The sequence below is a fragment of the Strix aluco genome, chromosome 15 (genome assembly GCF_031877795.1).
Source record: "Strix aluco isolate bStrAlu1 chromosome 15, bStrAlu1.hap1, whole genome shotgun sequence".
Taxonomy (NCBI): Eukaryota; Metazoa; Chordata; class Aves; order Strigiformes; family Strigidae; genus Strix; species Strix aluco.
Genome location: NC_133945.1, coordinates 20,563,660 through 20,585,993, shown reverse-complemented (window position 1 = coordinate 20,585,993; position 22,334 = coordinate 20,563,660). Strand labels below are relative to the sequence as shown.

Below are 22,334 nucleotides of genomic sequence, written 5' to 3'. Positions count from 1 at the left end.
CTTGCCCCATCCATTGTGATAAAGTACATTTATTGTTAAAAACCCCCAAGCCCCTGTGTGTGCCCTGGCTGCTGCCGTGACGCAGCCTGAAGCCATCATACAGAGCACAGCTCAGGTCCTGGCCAGTGGCACACCTGTGAGACTTGTCAGCTGCAAGAGAAGTGTCCCATTGCTGCCATCTCTCTCTCGGTTTTCTTGTCTACAACACTCACAAATTTGTTTCCTCGTAAATAAAACCTGAGAGGTTTCTGTGCCCACTCTCCCCTGTTGCCGATACCAATCCTCGTTGTGGCCACCACGTCCTGCTCCCCGGGCGGGTCGTGTCCAGGTACCATCCAGATGGCTGCGTCTTGCGTCAGGTCCCTTTGGTCAAAAGCCTTGTCAATGCCAAACGCCTGGCAGAGCTTGGAGGGCCCGTTACACAGCTGCCAGTCCTTCAGGAGCTTTGTGGGTCCTTTCCTTGAAGCACTGCGCAGCTCTCTCATCGCATCTAAACCCTGAAGAGGTTCCAAAGAGCGAAGTAATACTGCGGCCCCTTCCCCTGTGCAGAACAAGAACCAGGTGTTAGCACAGGTTTATGTGGAGAACATCTGGGCGTTCAGCCCTGCCGCCAGCGGCTCAGCTCAGCCCCAGAGCGCAGGGAGGCACCCGCAGCCCCCAACCACAGGGTCTGTCCTTCCCTCGGGTCGCTCTGCTTCAAGTGCCAGGCTCCAGAGTCAGCAGCTAACGCAGGGTCAGCGCCCTCCCTTCCCCCTTCGGAATGCCCAGTGTCCCATAGCTCCGCGTCATTTATTCATCAGCGCTGACTTGCTCTTCCCCAACCCCACTTCTGGATGTTACTAAGCCTAGCTGCTGCTCCAAGGCTCACCAGAGGGCAAGAGGTTTTTCTTATGTCAACACAATGTTCAGGAATAAATACACATATGGTTCAGTTTGGGCGTAGCTATCTAAAGCTGCTCCCAAACCCAGTGGATTTATAATAAACTGATTACAAGAACTCCAGCTGACAAAGGAGAGGAGGAATGAGTGGGGATGCGGCCAGCAGGCAGAGGCAGCTCGCAGAGTTAGGCTGGACAAAGGCGGCTGGGAGGGAGCGGCAGGCGCTTGGGGGCAGCTGCTGAGTGTGCCGCTGCGGGAGCCCTGGCTGCACGTGCTGCCAACTCAAACTGCCCCGTGGAGGTGTAACGGCAGGTGGGACGCCCATGGCTCTGGGGAACTGCACAGCCACGCCACGGAGCGAGCCAAACCCTCGGGCCAGGGAAGTTCAGGGGACCTCGGGGCTACACGGTCTCTGGCTGTGGGATGCGCGGCCCTGGGAGCATCACTTCGGCAGAGAAGACCTTTCTATGACAAGAAGTGAAGAAAAGTGACAGATTCTCTTCTTAAATGTGATTTGCCACTCTGTCAGGAGCCTTAGGAAGCTCCAGCCCCCCACAGCTGTTGTAGCCAGCTGCCCTCCCTGATTTTGGTGACAGTGAAGCAAAGGTGCAGCTGTGAGCACAGGCATTCCCCTGAGACAAGGATCTCCAGCCTAAGTGGGACACAAACACCTCCCTGGTATTTTCCACTGGACAGCACGGAAGGTCTTCTCATGACCTCGAGTGGGCGAGGAGCGCGCCTGGTAAAGCGGTCTGTGTGCTGGCCCACACAGCAGCCCTTGTGCCGGGGCCGCCCACGACATTCCTCCCCGCCAGCATCTGCGAGCTCCGTGATGCCGCTCCGCGAGAATCCCCTCTCCCTCTCCAGCCTCAAACATCTGGAGCCATGCTCACGCCTGGCAAAGGCTTTTTTTGTAGGCACTGACAGATCCCTGAGGATCTGCGATTTCCAAAAATAGCATCCCTCCCTGATTTTGTACAAATCCCACACTAAATTACCCTCCTGGGCTCCCAACTGAGCCTATCAACTGAGGACCTGATGTCTGGCTTTGCAAGGTGTGCCTATTGCCCTGAACCTGCTCTAACCCCCCCTGCCCTCAGTACAGCTCCATGAAGTCAACAGACTTATTTCCAACAGCTGTCAGCAATCTGTTCCCCGGCACTCCCTTCGCTAAGGAAGGGGATTGATGCTAATCTGGCAGCCAAAAGCTGCTTCCCTGTACTACAGTGATTTAGAGCTCAAAGGTCATTTTAGATTTTTAAGAACATGCTCCATGTCCTAAATCTGCTTTTTATCCACGCACAAAGAAACATCCTTCACCTCAGGATGCCGCCTCACTCGCCAGCAACAACTGTGGAATTCTGAGCAATCACTAATTACACTGCTCGCTTTCATCCATCACAAATGGAAACCGTGGTTTGACTTGAATTGAACTGAGTCCTTGGGAGTTCATGGGAAGAGAGACAAGCACTTGGAGAAACCGCAGGTGCTCCCAGAGCGCCGGCAGAGCCATGGCAGGGGGTACCTGGCATTTCTCTCTCTGGCTGCTCTTTCTGCACTTCCACCAGAAGGTCTTCACGCTCTCTCTAGCTCTGTGCAACACAGACACCACGCTCTGCCCCTGAATGTGACCACAACCCCGCCAGAGCTGTGGGAAGAGCTGGAGACAGCAGGCAGGGTAAGAGTGCAGGGATGCCAGGGACCTACTGCCTCCTCTGCCCCCATCTGTCCCTGCACCCCGGGGCTGATGCTCAGGTCCTCCTGAGCATACTTGCCCATCAGAAGTTTTATTTTAACTACCAAAGAGTAGCCAAATCCTTCTGAGTCAACTCCTGCCTGCCAGAGTGCTTCAGGCTGCCTTCCTCCCTCCCTGCAGCCTGCGGCAGTTTGCTCTCAGGGGTTATCTGGCCGCAGCATCTGCCTGACACGATCTGGCCGCTGACACGCCATCCGCAGCAGTGCCAGTCCAGAGATGCCGAGTATCTGCCTCCCATGCCTGAGTCACTCCATATAATGAGGAGCATTCAGAGCTAAAAGCTGGGATCTAATAACGCAGAGGCCAGTTCTCTCCTTGAGCAGCTAAAAATCAAAGCGATAGGGAAGTCCCACACCCCCACTGCGCAGCTTGCTGCTCCTTCCCTGGAACAGCTCCAGCTCCCATTCTTGGAAACAGCTCTTGGCCACTGAAGAAAATTTTCTCTTCTCTCCACCCGTCTGACTCACTGCTCCCAAAAACCTTCCTTCAAAGTCCTAGTCTAAATCTGAAAGTTAGGGGGAAGTCCATGCAGTGGGACCCCGGGCCTGGGTAGAGCACCACTGAGATCTCGATTTTACAAGTTATTCTTTCAGATCTGGCAGCAAAACGCACACCTTGGCAAATTCCTGAGGAACAAACAGGGCAAAGTCAAAGAGAAGCTTGACTGGCATTTACCCTCTTCCTGAAGTGCGGGAAGCCCAACATCCCTCTTAACCCTTGGGAAAGCTCTTTGTACTAAGATTACCGTGCTGCTCGGGATATACTGTAGGATTCACGCATGCTGAAAGACTCTGGTTATATTTTTTCTATAAACTCTTCTTCCTCTACCGCTATGATTTCTCCAAAGAACCAATGTAGTGATGCCCTCCATGGCTTCAGGCAGTGGGAGTATTTCACCCAGTGATGGAAAGACTTCTCACAGTAAAAGCCCCACGACGCAGCTTTATCTCAGTGATGTGCACAAAGAATTCCCCTTCCCCAGCAACAGAAAATATTTGAGCCCACCCTTCAACGTGTTACGGTTTTACAAACACAAAGATACAGTCAAGTGAACTCGACTGAACACACTAACAGCCACAACTTCGTGCCCCAGCAAAGCGGCAAAACAACCTACAGCTGAAGCGCTTCTGACGTCTGTTGGCAGCATCAGGCTGGGCTGGGGACATGCTGCTGAGGACACTACAAGTGGTGGTGGTTCTCAAGGCGAAGTCTCTGCTTTTGTAGCTGCTCTACCAAGCACCTCTGCCAGCACAGCTCTGCTGGTGACACCCCTTTTTCTATCCCCGAGTGGTACTGCTGAGCCTGAAGTCTAGCATAAGCCAAATATAGAAAACAGAAGAGAAAGTTTATTCCACCTGGTGTTAAAACAGGCAAGGCTGTGAGGTTACAGTCAAAACAGGAGATCTCTAAAGAGCCAGAGTCTCACAAGCCAAATACCCTGTTCTTGACAAGCTGAGCGGAGGGAACAAGTACGAGCTGCATGTAATGCTCTGCACATCTCATACAGGCCTCAGATCCTGAGCTGGTTAAGGACCAAGAAGGCCCCAGCATGATTCAAGTCGGTGTTAAACTACTTTTTAAAACAAAGTCTGCTGCACAGTCCAATTCATGCTGCTTGCCTGGTCCCAACAGCGTGTGTCTGGGACAGCCCTGTGCAGTGTCTGTGCCAAGGAGGCAGGCACAGACAGCCCAGGGATGGTGCAACACTCTGACCTCTCCAGTAAAAGGACAGCAGCCTTCATTAAGCTAGCGACTCCAAATCAGCTCTGCGGTCACTCAGGTCAAGAGTCTGAGAAGCAGCAGGACAGCAGTCACTGCCAGCACTGAAGAGGATATACTGGTTGTCTGAACTGCTTGATTTCCTCCTACAAGGATCCTGTAATTTAAGCAGCACAGGGACTTGCCTGCACTACAAAACTAGATAGTTTAAGCCAGCTAAGAATTTGTTTGTGATTATTAATTTGTGCTGACTTTAGTAAACCACCTCAAACCACACTAGATCTCAGTTAAATCTATGTGCTTGTTCCAACAGCCTCCAGAAAGAAATGCTTTGTTAAAAATCAGTGTACGACTGCATGAGTATTTTGATGCAAACCACCCAATGGCCAAACAGAAACACCTTTCAAGAGTCATTTGGAAAATCTCTATAGAACTGATTTCTCCTGAAATCAACCTCTGGTTTTCCCCTAATTCTCATGTCATTCAGTATGAACTTTGCTAACATGTATCCAGGTCAAAACTGAAATGGCTTAACACAGGGTCAATTTGTGGGTGTTTGAAGACATCAGGGAACCCCCCAAAACCTTTCCCCTTCTCCACTGCTCCAATTTGCTGCAGCAATGCCATACGATATTCCCAGATGTAAACCCCAGCGACTCACATAAAGCAAGTTGCTCTGCTGTCCCAAAATTTGTGTGCATGTCTAGACTTGTTCTGCTCCTCCCCTCCATCTACAGGAAGATATAACGAAACTGGAAGAGATTCAGGGACAGGCAACCAGCATTACCAAAGTTACAGACTGGTTTTGGAGCAAGAGCCTAAGGAAGGAATAACTAAGCAGGCTAGAAACCTTCAGCTTGGAAGACAGTTGAGGGGAGAACATGAAAGATCCTGGGAGATCATAGGAGGCAGAAGATCATACATGGGAATAGATGCAAGCATTCCACATTTGTGGTGCTCTGAGCTTTGCACTACCAAAATCCAAGAAAAGAGTGATGCAGCTCTGAGACATCACTGGAGATGTGCCCTTTGAAAAGGGAAAGCATTTAGTGTTCTCTCAGTAATTTCTGTTCAGTCTTTCCAAGCGGCACCATCAGAAATAATATGTTCATGTTCCTTTCCTGGTCAGTCACTCAGGTTTTCTCAGCACTCCCAGGGAGACTGAAGTACTCAGATAGTTTGCATCAAATTCCCTGCACAAAGATGATGAAATCCTACTACATCAGAAGTTCATGCTGTAAGTGTGGTCTGTGCTACTAAGAAAGACCAAGCTATGCCACAAGAGGGTGTTTTTTTTTTTTTGCCAGTGTTTCCTTGTGTTTTCTGCACAGCCACAGCCAGATTCAAAACAAAGTTTCCAAGATCTGCCCCACCCACACCCAGAGAATGAGATGCTTTTGCCTTCTACCCAGGTGCATAGTGCCACCACAGAAGAGCACTTCCTCAATCCCTCCTCAGACTAAACAGGGCAAGCTGCTTCTCAGTCTGTGTTAAGATGAGAAAAGCATCTCAGGTATGGTTCCTCCTCAGATTCTTTCAACACACCTGCACATGGGCAAATATACTGAAGGAGTAAATCCTACTGGTGTAGATGCATCTGTGATACACACCAGGCAGAGCCATGCCATTTGCTTCAGTGCGTCCCTGACAAAGCTGGCAGTGACAGCTGTGCCTGGTGTCAGCATAGCTGCATGTACCACAGGCCAATGGAGACTAAGTTTGTAACAAAAAAATCCAACTAAATCCATCACAACAGTGAGCTCTCTAACTGATTTGCTACAAAACTAAACACAGGTATATAAGGGAAAATTTCCCAAAGTATACGCTTCAAAGAAATCTTTTTAGAATTCAAAGGCTAAGCATCTTTTTTTAATAAAAATTCTTATTCCTACTATTTCAAACACTAAGAATCCCATCCTGAAAAATGAACCGTTCTGCTTTCATTATCTGAACAGATTTGGCAGAGACAATGTAATGAAATTCACATGTGTTCCTCCACCAGACTCCAGACCTCCATTTAGAAAGACAGGCTCTTCCCCCACAGTATAACCTGGCACTGTTTTCCCGCGTGGCTCCTGTCCAAAGGCCAAAACCTGAGGATTAATGGTCACTGTTACAACATTTGCTTTCCACTTAGGAATATACAAGCGGTGAGGTTTTTTAAGCTGTATCTTTGAAGTGGCCAAAAATAAAAGAAATTATTTTTGACATTTTTTTTTAAACAAAACGAGTATTTATCACAAAATACCTGCTGCTGTTTCAAGGTGTCTAATTAACCAACAGTTTTATTGCAAGGCAAACACTGTCATTCTTACAGGAAAGAAAAAACCCCAAGTTTTAGAAGTAACACTTGCATGTTAAGAGGAGCTGTGGAAGGAGAGTCTGAGTAAATTCCAGAATAATTTGATTAGGGGTTTATTATATTATCTTGAGAATAATAAAAGAAGATTGAAGATTCTGTAACAGTCTGGGTATTTTGATTTGGGTTGGGGTTTTTTTTTTCAGTTTTAAGATACAGCAAAGCAGCTAAAACACTCCTACGTTGACTCCTTGCTTAGGATATCTCAGACTTTTTTGTTTTCCCCAACATTTACAGCTTCTGAAGATAAAGGTAGGAGACAGAAGAGTTTCTTGTCATGATAACAGACACCAAGATTTAGGTTGTCATTAGACTGCAAGTTTACTTCTACGTCACCACTTTCAAGGAACAAAGTTCAGTGAATCACATGAATAAGGCAGCAGCCCAGGTCATCAAAACTGAAAGCTCCATCCTATCAAGATTCTCCTCCAGTTCTTAGTCTTTATTTCTGTTCCTGAACAGCTCACACAGCTCACAGCTGGGACCAAAACCCCACCGGGCTGGCCACCATGCAGCTGGAGAGGGGCCCTGCTTGTAATATTGGAAGTTAATTTGCTGTCTGTCCACTGTTATGTACTGTTCACAGTGGCAAAACCCCAGTCCCAAGGAAAGACTCTGGCAGCAAGTCACTGACTTCACAGGGCCCCCAGGAGCTCACAAGCAACTGCAACACAGCAAGCGTAGCTTGAAACATCATCCCTATGCTGTAGGCGTTAAATCTCTTTCAGCCTCAACTTACCTTGGCTGGAAACATTCACGCAGAAATAAATCCCGTAGATCTGATACACGTACAGAGTTCCTGGTTTCATGAACATTGCCGCGTTCCGTTGAGTTTGCTTCCCACCTTTTGAGTGGGAAGCTTCATCTTCCCCACCCAGATAAGCTTCTGTTTCAACAATCCTCCCCCAGAGTTCTCTGCCATCAGGAAGTTTGCGAACTAAAATCTGAAAGAGAGGTCAGAGTGTATCAGTTAGCAACCCTCTGTACAACACAACCAGAGCGCAAGAGCTGTGGAAACAAAGAAGTCAAAAACGACCTGATGGTACTACCTACTGTCCTCTCCACCTAGCAGCCCAGTGTGTGAGCTAACGTGAACTTTTTCAGCTTCTACTGTCCAGGCCACACCTCAGGACAATAAGATCCTACCTGTCATTCACCCCACAAAATGCCTGGAGTGTCTAGATGTGGCAGTATCATAACGAACCAATTTACAATCCTATAAAGCACAGAGCACAGAGTTGCTTTTGTGGTTATTTTCTGTATTCTCCACCCCAGTTCACCAGGTTTAAGGCAAGAACGCATGACCAATATCAACCTTGAAGCATCATGAATATATATTCTTTAGATCAGAAGAAGTATGACAGTGGCACAGTTAAACACAATTAACTACTATGATTAGATAGACTCTCTACATAGAGATGTTCCAAATAAGTCCTAGTCCCTAACCATAATCATGACCAGAGTGAGTATCAATGCTATTTCTGTATTTTCTGCACCCCGGAGAGGGGCAGTGCAGGGAAGCTGGGAATTGGCTTCAGGCAGAACAACAACAGATCTTTGTTATTACAGTGTGTTCCTTGCTGCTGATCCCTCCTTAAATAAAACAAAGCAGATGCGGGGGAAAAAAAGCACATGACAGTGAAAAGATTCTCTTTAAAAATAAAACAATCACTAAACTTTGTATGAAGTTTTTGGTGGTTTGACCCGATTTCTAAACTTCTTATTTTACTTAATGTGTGTTTAAGAAATACTGCAGTAATAGTCTCACTTGGGCAACAGCTATCAGTTTAATTATACGACATTCAGCGCTTCCATATTTGAAAACCGGCCATTCAACAGTGTCCTTCAAGAAACAAAGCTTAATTCCTAACAGATGTTTGTGCTGGATTGCTGATGCAGTTATTGACCTGATCTGGTATGGGTGCTCCAGAAGGCACCTTCAAATGTTGTGACTCCAGTATATCACTGTTTCCCTACAGCACTTCTCAAACGTTGAAAACAGTTTATTATTTCTATGAAAAAGGCAGTGATTTCGGAAAAGCACTGGTGTTTAGCAACTGCCTGTAAACACCCCAAAAGCACACCCATGAGGCTGCATTTCTCTGTCAATATGATGAAATGCAATGGTTAGGTTATGATTTTAAAAGCATGCAGGCATTTCCCTGACTCTTCAGACACACCAAATATTCACAGTTAAAACAGTTAAAAAATGGTTATCATTCACAATACCTCACAGTAAACTACTTTATAGAGGTTTTTATTTCTCACTGAGGATGTATCTTGGTGCTATGACAGTTCATTTTGAAAGGCCATTTATTGTGTGTAGGCTTTGGGGTATTTTTTTGTTTCCAAGAACTCAAGTATCATGTTTAAGGTAAACGATATTAACATACTAGCCACCTCCAAAATTTGATACAATGAAGATAATGAATGAAACACTAAATTACCCTTATAGTTATAATTCTAAGAAAATGACAGAATAGACTGGGTCATGGGGGACTGGGCATTACACTTTAAAGAAAAACTAAAATTAAGATAGAAATAGCCTGACTTGTAATTCTAGGCCTAAATAGGAAAAGTATAGAATCAGGACTACAATATCATCTGCCCAGGGTAACTGAATGCATAAGGATGTCGGAGTCATTAAGACAACAAAAAAATGCATCAGTACTGGGAGACTTCAGGTACCCTCAGGTAGACCAAGTAAATACCACAGTAGGACAGGACACAGGCTACGTTAAGACACCATCAAATGCTTTGCAGAGAGAGTAATCAGGGATCTCTCAAGAAAAGACTAAACTCTCAAACAGAACCAGAGCAAAATGCAAAGTCCTTTCCAAAGACTTATCCCTGAAAAACAACTCTGTGTCATGACCATGAATTATAAAGTTCAGTGTCCTTCCACAAGCATTAAGGTCCAAAAATAATCTATCAGAGTTCTGCTTCCCAGCAAAAGGGGGAAACTACACACAGGGAGGAAGCTTGTTAGGAAGAACTTAAGAGGCAGCCAAAGGTTAAAACTGGAAAGGCGAGCCTCTAGCAGGATGTCTATAAAGATAGCAAACACACTACATATCAGAGTGAGGTTAAGACAGACCAAAAAAAACCCCAGCAGTGTTAAAAAGCAGAGCAAAGGCATCTATTACAAGCAAGACAATATCCTCAGAAAATAATAAAAAAAAAGCTAGACACAGTAAGACAGGCCAAAACCAACAGTTTGTGGAAAAAATTTCTGAATTTATCTAAACGAATGAGAACCCAGAAAGCCCGTTCACCCTACAGACAATAAAGGTATAAAAAAGACTCACAGAAGATAAGACCATAGCAGTGAAACTAAAAACACATTTTGCAATTGTGTTTAGAGGTCCCAGACTGGAACTCTTTATAGGGAAAACACTGGAGGAACTCCCTCTCATGGAAAAAGCAGGAGAGATTTTAAGGACTCACTAAGCAGAAGAGACACATTCAATCTCTCCCACTCTGATTTCCACAGGCTTTCAACAAGGTCCAAAGATTCCTCAAAGTTTCTGCAATGGGATAAGGAAGAAGGTCCTTTCATGAACAAGTAATGGCTTGAAAACTCAGAAACAAAAGACAGGAATAGCAGTTTTTGGAGTGAAGAGAGTTTAACTGGAACTGTGGAGTCCTAAACATCTCCACACCAGGGCCTGTGCTGCCTGACATGTTTGTGTTAATAACCTCAGAAAGGTGACTGTTAGAGAGCTCACCATGTGTACTGACAGTATCGAGTTACTCAGAACAGCAAAAATAAAAGCAGGTAGTATGAGATACAACTTTCAAAGCATTCAGGGCAGCATAAAAGAAAGTACCAAGCAGTCTGCTGAACTTGCAGATAAGTATGAAATATTTGAGTACACTATGACAGTGGATACTGGTCAAGAAAGGCCACGGGCCTGCCATGCTCTCAGCATGACAGGAGAGTAAAATGGAGGCAGAGAAGGAGATGTTGCTGACTGCAGAGCATTACTTTCCACTGGGCTAAGCAAGAGCAAAAAACAAATAAAGGCATACCTGAAAGGAAAATAATGGGCTGCAAACAACCTTCAAACCACAACCAGAAAACTACATTTCAGTAAACCAGAAAAAAGGGAGAAAACTCCACAAAAAAATAATTCTGAAATGTGACAGTAAACTAAACCTGAAAAAATACTCCTCTGATTACATCCAAAATAGATTTGGCTACTAGTCTTTAAATTCCACTGTACTTAACAAGAGAAGGAATGAGAACTGTATTCTTAAAATAGCAAAGCCTTGGAGTCAAATGACAAAAAAAATATTTCATCTTTTTACTCCAAGTTATTAGCTAGCACATGCTCCAGTACAGTAATCTCAGTGTTCGTGTCTTACCTGCCCCAGAAAGGACTTGGCCAGACTAATACAGGGCTGGTTGAAAAAATCTGCTTCTAGCTGGTAAGAACTTTTTTTCTCTATCGCAAAATATTTGCTGCTTTTTGGAGAAGAATCCCCATCAGGCGTAGTGTTCAGGTTCTCCAAGGCATCAAATGGAGGGAAGCTGGAGTTGCTTTGGAGAGTACTTAATTGAGCCAACAGCTTTCTTTTTCTTGACATAGTTCTAGAAAATCGATATAATCATAATTAGGAATATAAAGCTTATTTAAAAAGTAACTAATTTCCACAAACTCTCATTTTTACACATCTCTCCAGAACAATGAATCTGAAAGCTGTAACTAATTGGACAACCTAGACAAACTACAGAAGGAGGTGACAGATTTAGCTGTGTCTACATGAGGGTAGGCAAATATTGGGCTCTACTATTAAGCAAATAGAAAACTGCAGTTTGAGTATTCATCTTTTAAGGACTGCAGCTAAAAAGCAACTCTGCTCCACTGAAGTTTTATGTTAGGAAATTCAGAAATTGAAAACAAAGATGAAGCAGTACCACACACTTTTTACTGAGAACTAACGGAATCTGTTAAGCAGATGGAAAAAAATAGGAAACAGCCACCTCAAAAATTGTGCTGACTTAAAGTCCACAGAAGTCACGTATCAATCATTTTAAACAGTAATGTCACTGGATCAGAATCTGAAACTCCTCAGGACACAGAACATTGAGTTGGGAGATGCCCTTTTTACAATCAGTGACAAACTTGTTTATCATGCTGTAGAAATGTTTGTGTTAGAACCTCCAAAAAATAAGCTTTAAGTTCAACATACCAGAAATATGAAGAGTAGTCTGTTCCAGTCAACAGTATGTATTTGAGGTAACTACAAAACCTGAAATTGTTCTTCCAGGGTTGTCACCAATTTACTATGTGAGCTTCAAAAAGTTAATGTTTCTTCTTCTGTGCCACCTGTCGAACAGGAACAAACTTATTTATTCCCTGTATGAAGCACTCTGAAATAGGCTACGAGATTCTGGAGCTGGAGATCATGATACCAACAGTGCAACATTAGCTCAAACTCAAGAACAATTTGCAGTTTTCTACTGGTCTAGCAAAAGACCATCTCCCAGCTGGGGCATCGCTGGAGATGCTCTTTAGTTTTTACACAAAAGGCTATGAAAACAGTGGGGAGTGCACTTTTCCTATACTGAATACACAAAAAGCTGAAACCAAGCTTTTAAAATTCCCCCATTGACACTAAATTTGAAAAGCGTCAGCCTCAAGAAAGGACTCTTACAAGACAATGCAAAGACACCAGGTTTTAGAAGATGCCTCATCAGTTCTGAAATTCAACCACATGTGGATATAAGGGAAAAAAAGCAAAAGTTCAACATCACACACAATCAGAAACGGAGAAAGAATCCTACGTACAGCTGAACCTGCAAGGGAAGCATATACATAATCAACTAGCTGTTGCCACTAATTTTTCACCAGGATCATCAGCTTTTAAAAATGACTACAAAAACTTTCACCATCAAAAACAATCTTTATCTTGCTCTGACGTTTCTCACAAAGAAAGATCCACCAGCAATAGTTTCCTTGAACCACACTGAAACAAATTCAGCATTGCTACACCGCTGCCAATTCCCCAACAGCGTTACATTTCACTTCAGAAGAATCCAGACACAAACATATAAAAATAGGCAGCCAAAAAAAAAAAATCACATTGGCACAACTTGCAGAGAGATGGGATTTTTTTTTTCCCTAAATCTTTATTTCAGTAATTCAGTGACATCAGAGACTTGCCATAGAATGCCCAGCTCCATGCCAGGTATTCTGCTCTGAACTGTGACTTTCACCTGGTGGGAATCCTCAAAAATTTTGTCAGAAGTCACCAGCCTGCCTCAGAAAAAATTGCCTGGTGGACTTTGCAAATGAGAGTCCTGTCTAGGAGAAAGGGTGCGAATAGGAAAAAGGGTTGCAGGAAGGAAGGGATGGAGGAGGGACACTTCCCTATGCTGACCCTGTAAAAGACTCAGCTGAGGGAACGTTTGACACTGAAGTCAGTAGCTCCAGACTTCTCTGACATTATTAACTGGAACTTCCACTTCATCAGCCATACATAAAGACATGCTGAAAACATGGCCAATTTGAGTTGAGCATTAACTCATTTGGTAATTTGTGCTCTTATGGAATGCGACATCAGAAACAGGATCTGAGTTGTGTGGCACCTATTGCATTTCCAATTAAGTAATTCTTAAAAGCTGCAAGTGCTCTCATGTAAATGTTACACCGGCAGCCCCAGGGCACTTGTAATTTCATTGCTATGGGCTGATCCTAGACAGATCTCAGCATCTTCAACTCTCATTAGAAATAGCAGTAGGAAACTGCCTTACAGTCATGAGAAATGGGTCACATACAGAAATGTGATTGCTTTAAAAGCAAAAACACAGAATGAGGGGACTGCGATACCATCTCGGAAATCCAGAAGAGCACCAGTCTAGCCTTTGTCTCCCTGCTTGTTCATACCAAGATATGAAACATCAAACTCTATGCCTCAAAGCCTATCTACACTGTCCATGAAGGATGCTGCTTGCATATACAAATTCCTTCTTGCCTGTGAAAAAGCACACTGTAGAACACAGTACATATCAAGTGGCCAAGTCCTATGTATTTGGGAAGCAAGAGACACAATCTCTGCACATCTAAATCTACAAATTCTTCAACTCTTCATTTCCATCTAGATTTTCTTGCTTGTATAGTAAAACAAATTCTACTTCTGTGCCTAGAATAAGGACCATCTGTGGGTTTAATCACTTTTTACTAATCCTGTTGTAACTAGCTACAATTTGTAGCAGGAGCCTAGGGAAGAACAGAAGCACACATCCCCCAGGTCTCCAGACCAGAACCTTCTGAACCAGGCATAGTTTCTGTGTACTTCATAATTGTGAGCTTATGCAGTCATCCCTGAGCCTGTGTAAAACTACCCAAACCGAGGCTTTACTGAAAGAAAGCTGCATAGAATTAGTCATTATGGCTCCAAAAACTCACTCATTTTGTGTGTGAAATTAAAACTGCTCCCCACCCACATGAATCACTTTACATTTGCAATTCATCATCCTCAGCCCTCTTCTTTATCACCTTAAATAAGGTAAAGCCAGCTGGAAACATTGTTTTTCCAGGTCATTTACAAAACATTCCTGCGACACCCCAACAGTCACTTCCAACCACCACGAGGGCTGCCCATTTACTCATATTCTCTTTCCTATCTTTGCACCAATTGTTTATTTACGACAGGGAACTCCCTTATTATGTCAAGGGCTGCTCAGGTGAAGGCTCCTGTTTCAAAGCTCCTGAAATTTGAGTACTGTAAGCCAGAACTCTCAACATGCTTATTTAGACCTTCAGAGAATTCCAAGATTTTTTTAAGGCATGACTTTCCATTACAAAAGCCACATTGGCTCTTCCCCACCATATAATATTTATGCAGGTGTCCAATAATTTTCTACTAATTTAGTTGGTAGTGGTCAAACTTCCAGGTCTGCAGTCCACAGATTTTGACACTATGTGCAATCCTACTAATACCTCAAAAGTATGGCAAAACAAATGGTTTTATTCGCCTTACTGAGGGCTGGGGATGTCATTTACTGTCAAGACCTCCTTGGAATTCCACTCTTCGCTCCTACTGCCTACTGGACATCTTGAGCTTTTTGGACTGAAACTGACTCATGGTTCTGTAAAGAATGAGAAAGATAAAAATGAGGAAGAGTGATGAAAAGTCATGAAAAACCCCAAAAGCCTCCACAGCAAGATTATGCTCCATTTGGCTGACTCTCTTCAGCCATTTTGTTCTGTTTCCCCCTCCCTCCAACATTCTGGCTGCTATTTTTAACTGAGTGCCAAACTTGCATATTAAATGCAAACAAACAAGTGAAATAGAATACTAACAGTGATGTTACCTAGCTCAGCCTCCTGAGATTTGAGTTAACCAAGGCAGCGTTTAGTTAACCAAGGCAGCATTCAGAGAGGTCACAAACATTGATCAGGAAATAGACATAAAGATTCAAAATCATCTGCAGTTCAGGTTTTTTCTTTATATCTACATTATTTGTAGCAAGTGTATGTCAGGTATATTGGGCTAACCATCCAAGAGCTCTAAGTCTTAGAGACTCCTGATTTGTAAAGCATATTGAAAGAGCTATATAACGGGATACAGAACTAGTTACACTTAAGTGCTAGGTACCCATCTTATAAAATGACCCTAGAAAACACAATCCTTCCCCAGATCTTAATACTGCATGAGAAATAATTTAGCTTTGGCATGGGGATTTGACTCAATGAACAAAGATGTTTCATCAAAGCCTTCATTAATGCATTGACAAAAAGGAAAACTTAGACTCAAATGCTGAAATACCTGAACAATATCCACAGAGAGAGTTCCACTTAAGAGTTCCTGTTGGAATACTAGTAACTTGAAGACTAGGAAGAAAAGTATAAACAGCAAAGACACAAAGACTTACCTGCAAAAGGATCCTGGAGTTGCTCCCTTCTCACACCTCCTCCTGAGAAGTCAGCCCTAGGCTCAGGCTCAGAGAAGGGAACTGCTCCACATCCAGTTTTACAAAGGAGGACCATGTGAAGTCCTACAAGGAAATCTTTGACTTAGAGAGAAAGAGAACAGATTATTTCAGGCCAAGCTACCCAAAGAAAGGCCTTAGAATTCATGCTCTTCACAAAGAACCAGAGTGCTCCAACAAAACCATGTGGAGGGAATCACAGCCACACTTTGTAATCAGTCATGAGACAGCTCTGTAACAGCTAAGGTGTTGCTCAAGGCAATTAAATTGGGACGGATTCAATGCACATGCTACGAGCCTCTCTCCTTAGAGGAGGTTGTTTTCTTCTATTTTCAACCAGAGGAAAGGCTTCTCCTACATTTAGTGATTCAGGATTAATCTGTACAGTATATCCTTGTTACAGAGAAACTATCTGTGTGTACTTTGCATTGCATTACCAGACACTGTATAACAGTTATAGTAAGAAAACAGAACACTGGACCAAAGCCTTAACAGCTGATGGTCTGCAGAGATACAAGTGTAAACGCAGGTGATGATAAACAGCTGATGTAAGGTCCACCATGAAAGTGGTGGACGTTTTCAAAACACTAGAAGAGAGCCTTCAGGTCCTATATAAACAAAGAAGCACAGAGGAGAGAGGACAATTTCCCGCACAGCTTTGGATAATATGCTGTGACAATAGTTTGCTAATGGCAAGTGAGGGAAAACAAAAGAACAAAACCAGAAGTCTCCTCTATAAAAAGATGCTTCCAGGAAACCAGCAAATCACTGCTGACTGCAGAGGCTGTGAAAATCTGAGTCAGACACAGATTTGAACCAGTAGAGTGCAAAGGCACTCTTGTTATGCCACTGTAGCCTTGCTTCTAACATGGCAATCTTATTTTAAAAAGCCTCATTTTTTTTTTTTTCAAAACAGGTTTACAGCACATTTCTGTAGACTGGGTATTTTTCTTTCTTACAGGGTCCAAACTACACCCCTTTTGTGACACATCTGTACAGCAGCTGCTCTTCGAGCACTTGACTGTGAAATCACTCTTCTCCCCAAATCTCTACAGCATATATTATCAATTTTATAATCTATTTAATTATATACAAAAATGCCAAAGGAGGCTCTCTGTAGAACAGAAGTGACATGAGAGTTAGGAAATCACCATGCAACATTATTCAAAGTGCATCTGTACACCTTATTTAAGCAGCTGATCACAGACCTCCTTCCCCCCCCAAACTGTATTCAGAAAAAGGGGTTGGTACCCTTTCCTTAGCGCTCATTGCATAGTCTTCGCAATATCTTTGACTCACAATATACGTAAAACAGGTTTTATAGTATTAGAAGGGGTCACTTGCACAGGCAGGCCTGTCACAGGGCAATAACCAGTACTGATAGCCATGGAGGCAAGGCAAGACACAGCTCCTCCTGCTAGAGCCGTGGGAAGCATTGACGGCTTCTGCTGGTGAAACCTCCCTGTGCAAGCCTGGCTGCCGGGGCACTCCGCCGAGCCTCACGGCCGTTATTTGTACACACTACAGTAACTCGCACGCTCACGTTTTTAACGCGAGTCAGGCCTCGGAGCAGCAGCGCCGGGCCTGGGCCGCAGCGCGGGGAGGCGGCGGCCCCAGCACGGCCCGTGGCGCTGGGGCTGGCCGGGCCCGGTCGCTCCCGACCGGCCTTTCCGAGCGCGGCGGGCGGTGCCGGGGCCGCCGCCGGGCCCAGGCCTCGGAGCCCGCCGCCGGCAGCCGGAGCTCCCTCCGTCCCTCCCCCCGCCCAGGCCGAGCCGGGCCCAGCGCCCGCCCCGCGGCAGCCCGGCCCGCCCCGGCCCCGCCGCACACGCACCTGCTGGGGCCTCGCCGCGCCGCCGCCGGCCGCTTTCCCGCCTGGGCCGGGCCTCGGGCCGCAGCCGCCGCGGGGGGGGCGCGGGCAGGCCCAGCCGGGGGCCTGGCGGAAGCCGGGAGCTCTCCTGTGGGGCGGGCCCGGCGCGGCGTGAGGGGAGGCGGGCCCGGGCCGGCGGCCGGACCGGTACCGGTAGGGCCGCGCTGCGGGTGTTAGGACCGAAGATCCTTCTTGTACCTGACACCTCACTCTGTAGATGGCGATGGGCCACAACCAGGTTGATCCACAGCCTTTGCTCTGAGCTCGCTTGATCGCAGCTTTTTTTTTCTGGACCACGGATTCTCCATGGGCCGTCATGGAACTCTCCCCGGTTTTCAGCATCCACTCTCACACTCCTCGCTGTTTCTTATTAATAATACTCAGAAAAATAAAGGGATGAATATACATTCGGATGAATACGAATGGTCACAAGCTGGCTTTATAGAGAGCTGCGTTAATTATTCCTTCAGTTCCTCAAATAACAAGTATCTGGCCTGTAGAAAAAATTCTTGGCTTCAGCTTTTAACCAGATGGAGCATATGGTCAAAATGGGGTCAAAATACAATTTTCCTCACAACTTTCTGGAGACGTGCAGTTAGAGCCATTGATTCATAAACAAGTGTTTGCACAAAGGGTATGAGGGAAAGTCTGATGGATCAAAATGGATTTATTCCCATTTGTATAATTAATACTGATTCCAGGCTAGCACTAGCGAGGACAGCATCAGCTGGGAGCCAGCAACACAGAGAAGGAGCACTTAGTATCTACCCTGTTAATGAATTTTCAAGGAAGGAGGATAAATTACTGATTTAAATTTGAGGAGACATTAACAGCTTTGGAGGTGCAGACAGGTGTACAAGTGGCTAAGTGTGTTCTTATGGAGGCAGAAATGGGGACCAACCGTCCAGCGGTGAGCTCAAATGTGAGTAAGCTGAATAAAAAGCTTTGACATTCCTGCAAACCCTGAATTGAACCCAGAATGTCCAAATTTTACTATTCCTGTTTAATAAGATGATGTAAAAAAATCCCCAAACCAAGCATGAATGGAGCAAATTCAGAGTCTGTTACACAATATTCATTCTTTCTGACCATGAAAAAACAGCTAATGTACTTCGGAAACCAAAGCAACACCAAGAATGCACTGAAAAGCCCTTAAATCATTGTTGTGAAGAATGATAGCACTGCTACTGTAGTGGTGTAAAAAAGAAAGGGAAGAAAACATGCATACATCTCGAAGTTGTTGATACTTTAATTGGAGATCTCTGTATGATTTTTCAGTTAAGATAGATACGCTCACAAGTGTTAGGATTCCTCAGAGAGTTCTACCTGCTGGCTGCATAAATGTGTTTAGCTCCAGTCTGAAATCAGCCATTTGTGTTATTAGCAAAGACAACAAGAGAAGTTTTTAAAAATCATGAACAATGTTGACTGAGTGTTTCTGAAAGAGCATCTTGGACTTCCTGACTTGCATGGTTCACATCCCAGCTTTAATGTGGTATTAATATAAGAAAGGAAGACCAAGGAAGTGCATGAAAAGGAAGATAACCAAACATGAAACCGGCCTTTCAGCAAATTCTGAAAATTAAAGGAGAAACAAAGCAAGAATGAGAGATGTGGGAAGGATTTCCTGGGGTCAGACTAGTTCAGCTCTGCAGACTTTCTCCTGTGGGAGTCTGTGGGACAGGCACTGTCAGGAATGCTGGCTTCTTTGACAGCAGATCTATTTCATGGCCAAAGGAAGTATTTAAAGCTTTTAGCACCTGAGGAATGAATTGCTCCAAGCTACAGCATATGCCATGTTCTTCATTTGTCCAATAACTTCAGTGTTACAGAATCAACACTTAAAATAGCCTCCTGTAAAAGCTGATCTGTTTGGGAAGATTAAAATTTCCCTCCCTACTGGGCAAAAACATTTTATTTTTTTTTTTTTATGTGAGAGGAATGCCTTGGAATCCATGGTTAGAAGGTCTGGCTTTCAGACACCCTGGGGTCTGTGGTACAATGCATGCTATACAGTGCGCTGGGCTTTTCTTGGAGCAAAAACTGTGTTTGCAGAGTGGTTCCCTACAGCTTCCAGGATATGCAGACTGCTGACTTACCATCCTTTTACAGTGAGGATAGCAGATCAGCATAAAAGCAGAACAAAGCAGAAGGGACAGATTTTCAAGTTTTCTCTGTGTAAGATACAAACCAAGCTTCAGCGGTATCTGCTGAAATCCTTCTCTGCCCAGTTAGAAAGAGACATGGAGTTCCCCACCAACAGCCATAGACTGGCCACTTCACATGGCCACGCTACTCTTGCCAACATTTGCAAGACAGCTGCAACATTTCATGAGCCAACTACTGAAGAATTCCCGTGGATGAAAACGCTCCAAACGGCACAGGGTTTTTATGACATCCACCCCTGGCCTCCCCTGACATCCAGTCTTGGCTGCTGCTTCCTACTTATCCTCAACTGCCAGTGAGTCTTATTCAGAGCTACTTCCAATCAGCGCCTGTTCAAGGTACACACAACCCTCAAATTAGTACCAGAACTAACCAGATACTAGAAGGGAGAGGTGCTCATAGCCGCTTTGGTATCTCCCACACCCAAGCTGAGCCACAGATCAAATGTCTAGTTCTGTGAACCAAGCCCATTCAACTTGTTATGTAAGCAGATGTGTATGTTTTATTCTAAATTTGGTGACATCCATGGTGGATACCATTCCACCCGCTTTGCACTCAGGGTGCAAAGAATCCTAGCAAGTGCACTGCATGTAATGAGAAAACACAGTAAATTAACAGACCTCCTGGGAGCCCCAGCTCTGGACCGGAGAGGACAGGCAAGTCCTATTTAGTAACATAATGGATTCCACTGAGTCTTTTTTGGTTGTTTTGTATGCAAGACATTTCTGTTCTCTGACGAGACAGAAATGCTTGGCTTTACACGATGGCTCAGTGCAGAGAAACAAATGCAAAAACCAAGTGAGCAGGGCAGACTGCTGGGCTGCCGGGCTCTGCTCACTACGTCTGCAGGACTGATAGCTCACGTGGTGTCCCCAGTGAAACTGGTTTTGGTGGTGCCATAAGGATAACCATGCCTGGGGGTCTCAGGACAGGAACAGTGAGAAGCTGAAGACTGAGACCAAAGGCTCAGCTGAACTAGTAGAAGGTTGGAATGCATGGGATAGAGCTGCCCAAGCAATCAGCCAAGCTTTTTTAAACACAGTAGTTTCTTTTCTGAAGGTGTTAAAGACAGATTATTTAGTATTTCCTAAATCAAGAGGAGTCGTACTGCAAGCATGCCTTATAAATCAGTCAAAACAGAAAAAAAGTATACATGAGAGTGCGAGAGGATTTGTGTATATATCTATGTATGTATGTGTGCATGTATGTAGAGTCAGAGCCTTGCAAGCCTAAGAGCTATTAGCCACCTCCAGCACTGCCCCTCTGCTGAGAGTGCTCAGAATGTGCTGGATGCAAGGAAAAAGCCAATTTAAGAAATTCCTCTGGCTCTTTGCCCCCAGCCACTTATTCTTGCCTCTGTCCTTCAGAGCAGTTTCCCCTCCACTGTACCAGTACAATAACTTGCAGACCTGTGCTTAAACCAACTCCCTGAACTGGTTGAGGTTAACATCTCTTCCACGTGCTGCTGCTACCATGTCCATACCCTCTGGACATAACAACAGATCACCTTTAGCATGTATAGCCTAGAGCAAAAAGAGGAGAAACAGGCACAAATGAGGTGCATCAGCAAAGCTGAGGTCAGGGTAACACACTGAGGAATAACTGTTTTTCTGCATCCTGTGCAAAGTCAGCATGCCAGCTGCTAGCAGGAGTTCAGATAAGCTCCACCAATGTCTCATAACAGATGAAAAATGTTCAAATTAGGATTCAGTTGAGCTGGTGATGATCATTTGTTTTTACAGGACTAATCCTGTACCCTTTGTAAATACAGAAGAGCTGCTGGGAGGGAACTTTCAAAGGTGATACTTGTATGAGTGTACTGGGTTAAAGACTGGTCACCTACTTACTAGCTCCCCTGGGAAAACAACAGAGCATTTTCCAAAGGAGACCAGAAATTATGTACCAAATGGGACCCAGTCACTCTCTGTCGCAGAGGCTCATTACAAAACTTGGCATGGAGAGGGTGAACAAAGACTGAAAAGGAAAGAAAGTGGCCTAGAATGTGGCAGGATTGAAAAAAGACAATTCACACATAGGAGCTTGTTTCCATAGGTCTCTGTGGGTACTAAAGTGTTGTAGGGTTTCAAGATCCTTTTGAAGAAATACCAGGAAGAAAAGTCTGTCCAGGCTATTAAACACAGACACACCATCTCTAACTCAGGAAGTCCCTGAGCCACAAACCACCGGGTCTGGTGAAATATTTAGGAGAAATATGACTGTATACTTGACCTTTTTTTATACTGTCTGTAAGCTTTTGCAATTGGCCACTGTTGGAGGTAGATGTCTTCTGCTCGGTGGATCTGTTATCTGACTCATCCAGCTCTTAGAGACATTCTGCAGGAGTCACAATTCTCTTGCTTATCCTGCTTAGCTGATCTCTTCTAATAAATCTAAATTCAGCCAGGCAATGCTGAGAAGGTGAAAGAATGTTCATAGAGCAAAAATGCCCCAAATCATCTTTGGTGAAACAGGACTGCCCACCCAGACCCTGTTGTTTGCTATCACAGACATCCAGATTTAGGATACATATGGGTGTGGGCATATTTAGAGTCATTGACCACAGGCATGACATAGCACTGGTTACTAAAACTGACCTGAAGTTGTTTGCTTTGCAGGATATGGTAAGGAGGCTTGGATTGAATATCAT

The 22,334-nt window shown here is 44.6% G+C and overlaps 1 protein-coding gene across 2 annotated transcripts; it reads right to left on the bottom strand.

The window, feature by feature from the left end:
- Positions 1 to 13: 13 nt before the first annotated feature.
- On the bottom strand, positions 14 to 17,611 carry MPG (N-methylpurine DNA glycosylase). 2 transcript variants are annotated; one of them, XM_074840822.1, is made up of 7 exons: positions 17,486 to 17,611; positions 15,598 to 15,738; positions 14,703 to 14,811; positions 11,910 to 12,046; positions 11,082 to 11,307; positions 7,453 to 7,657; positions 14 to 541 (listed from the first exon to the last, which is right to left on the bottom strand). In XM_074840822.1, the coding sequence occupies exons 5-7, from the start codon at positions 11,301 to 11,303 to the stop codon at positions 147 to 149; spliced, it is 822 nt and encodes a 273-aa protein (XP_074696923.1). In that variant the 5' UTR covers positions 11,304 to 11,307; positions 11,910 to 12,046; positions 14,703 to 14,811; positions 15,598 to 15,738; positions 17,486 to 17,611; the 3' UTR covers positions 14 to 146. The 2 variants fall into 2 exon arrangements, with proteins under 2 accessions (XP_074696923.1, XP_074696925.1); XM_074840824.1 differs by having other exon boundaries at positions 15,598 to 15,720; positions 17,486 to 17,575.
- Positions 17,612 to 22,334: the final 4,723 nt, after the last annotated feature.

Bases quoted from the DNA above. Each gene is read 5' to 3' on its own strand.
- MPG (XM_074840822.1), bottom strand. From the start codon at position 11,303: ATGTCAAGAAAAAGAAAGCTGTTGGCTCAATTAAGTACTCTCCAAAGC. The intron at 7,658-11,081 runs GTAAGACACGAA...CCTCTCTTTCAG, and splicing joins CCAAGTCCTTTCTGGGGCAG to ATTTTAGTTCGCAAACTTCC. The intron at 542-7,452 runs GTAAGTTGAGGC...TGTTCTGCACAG, and splicing joins CGTGAATGTTTCCAGCCAAG to GGGAAGGGGCCGCAGTATTA.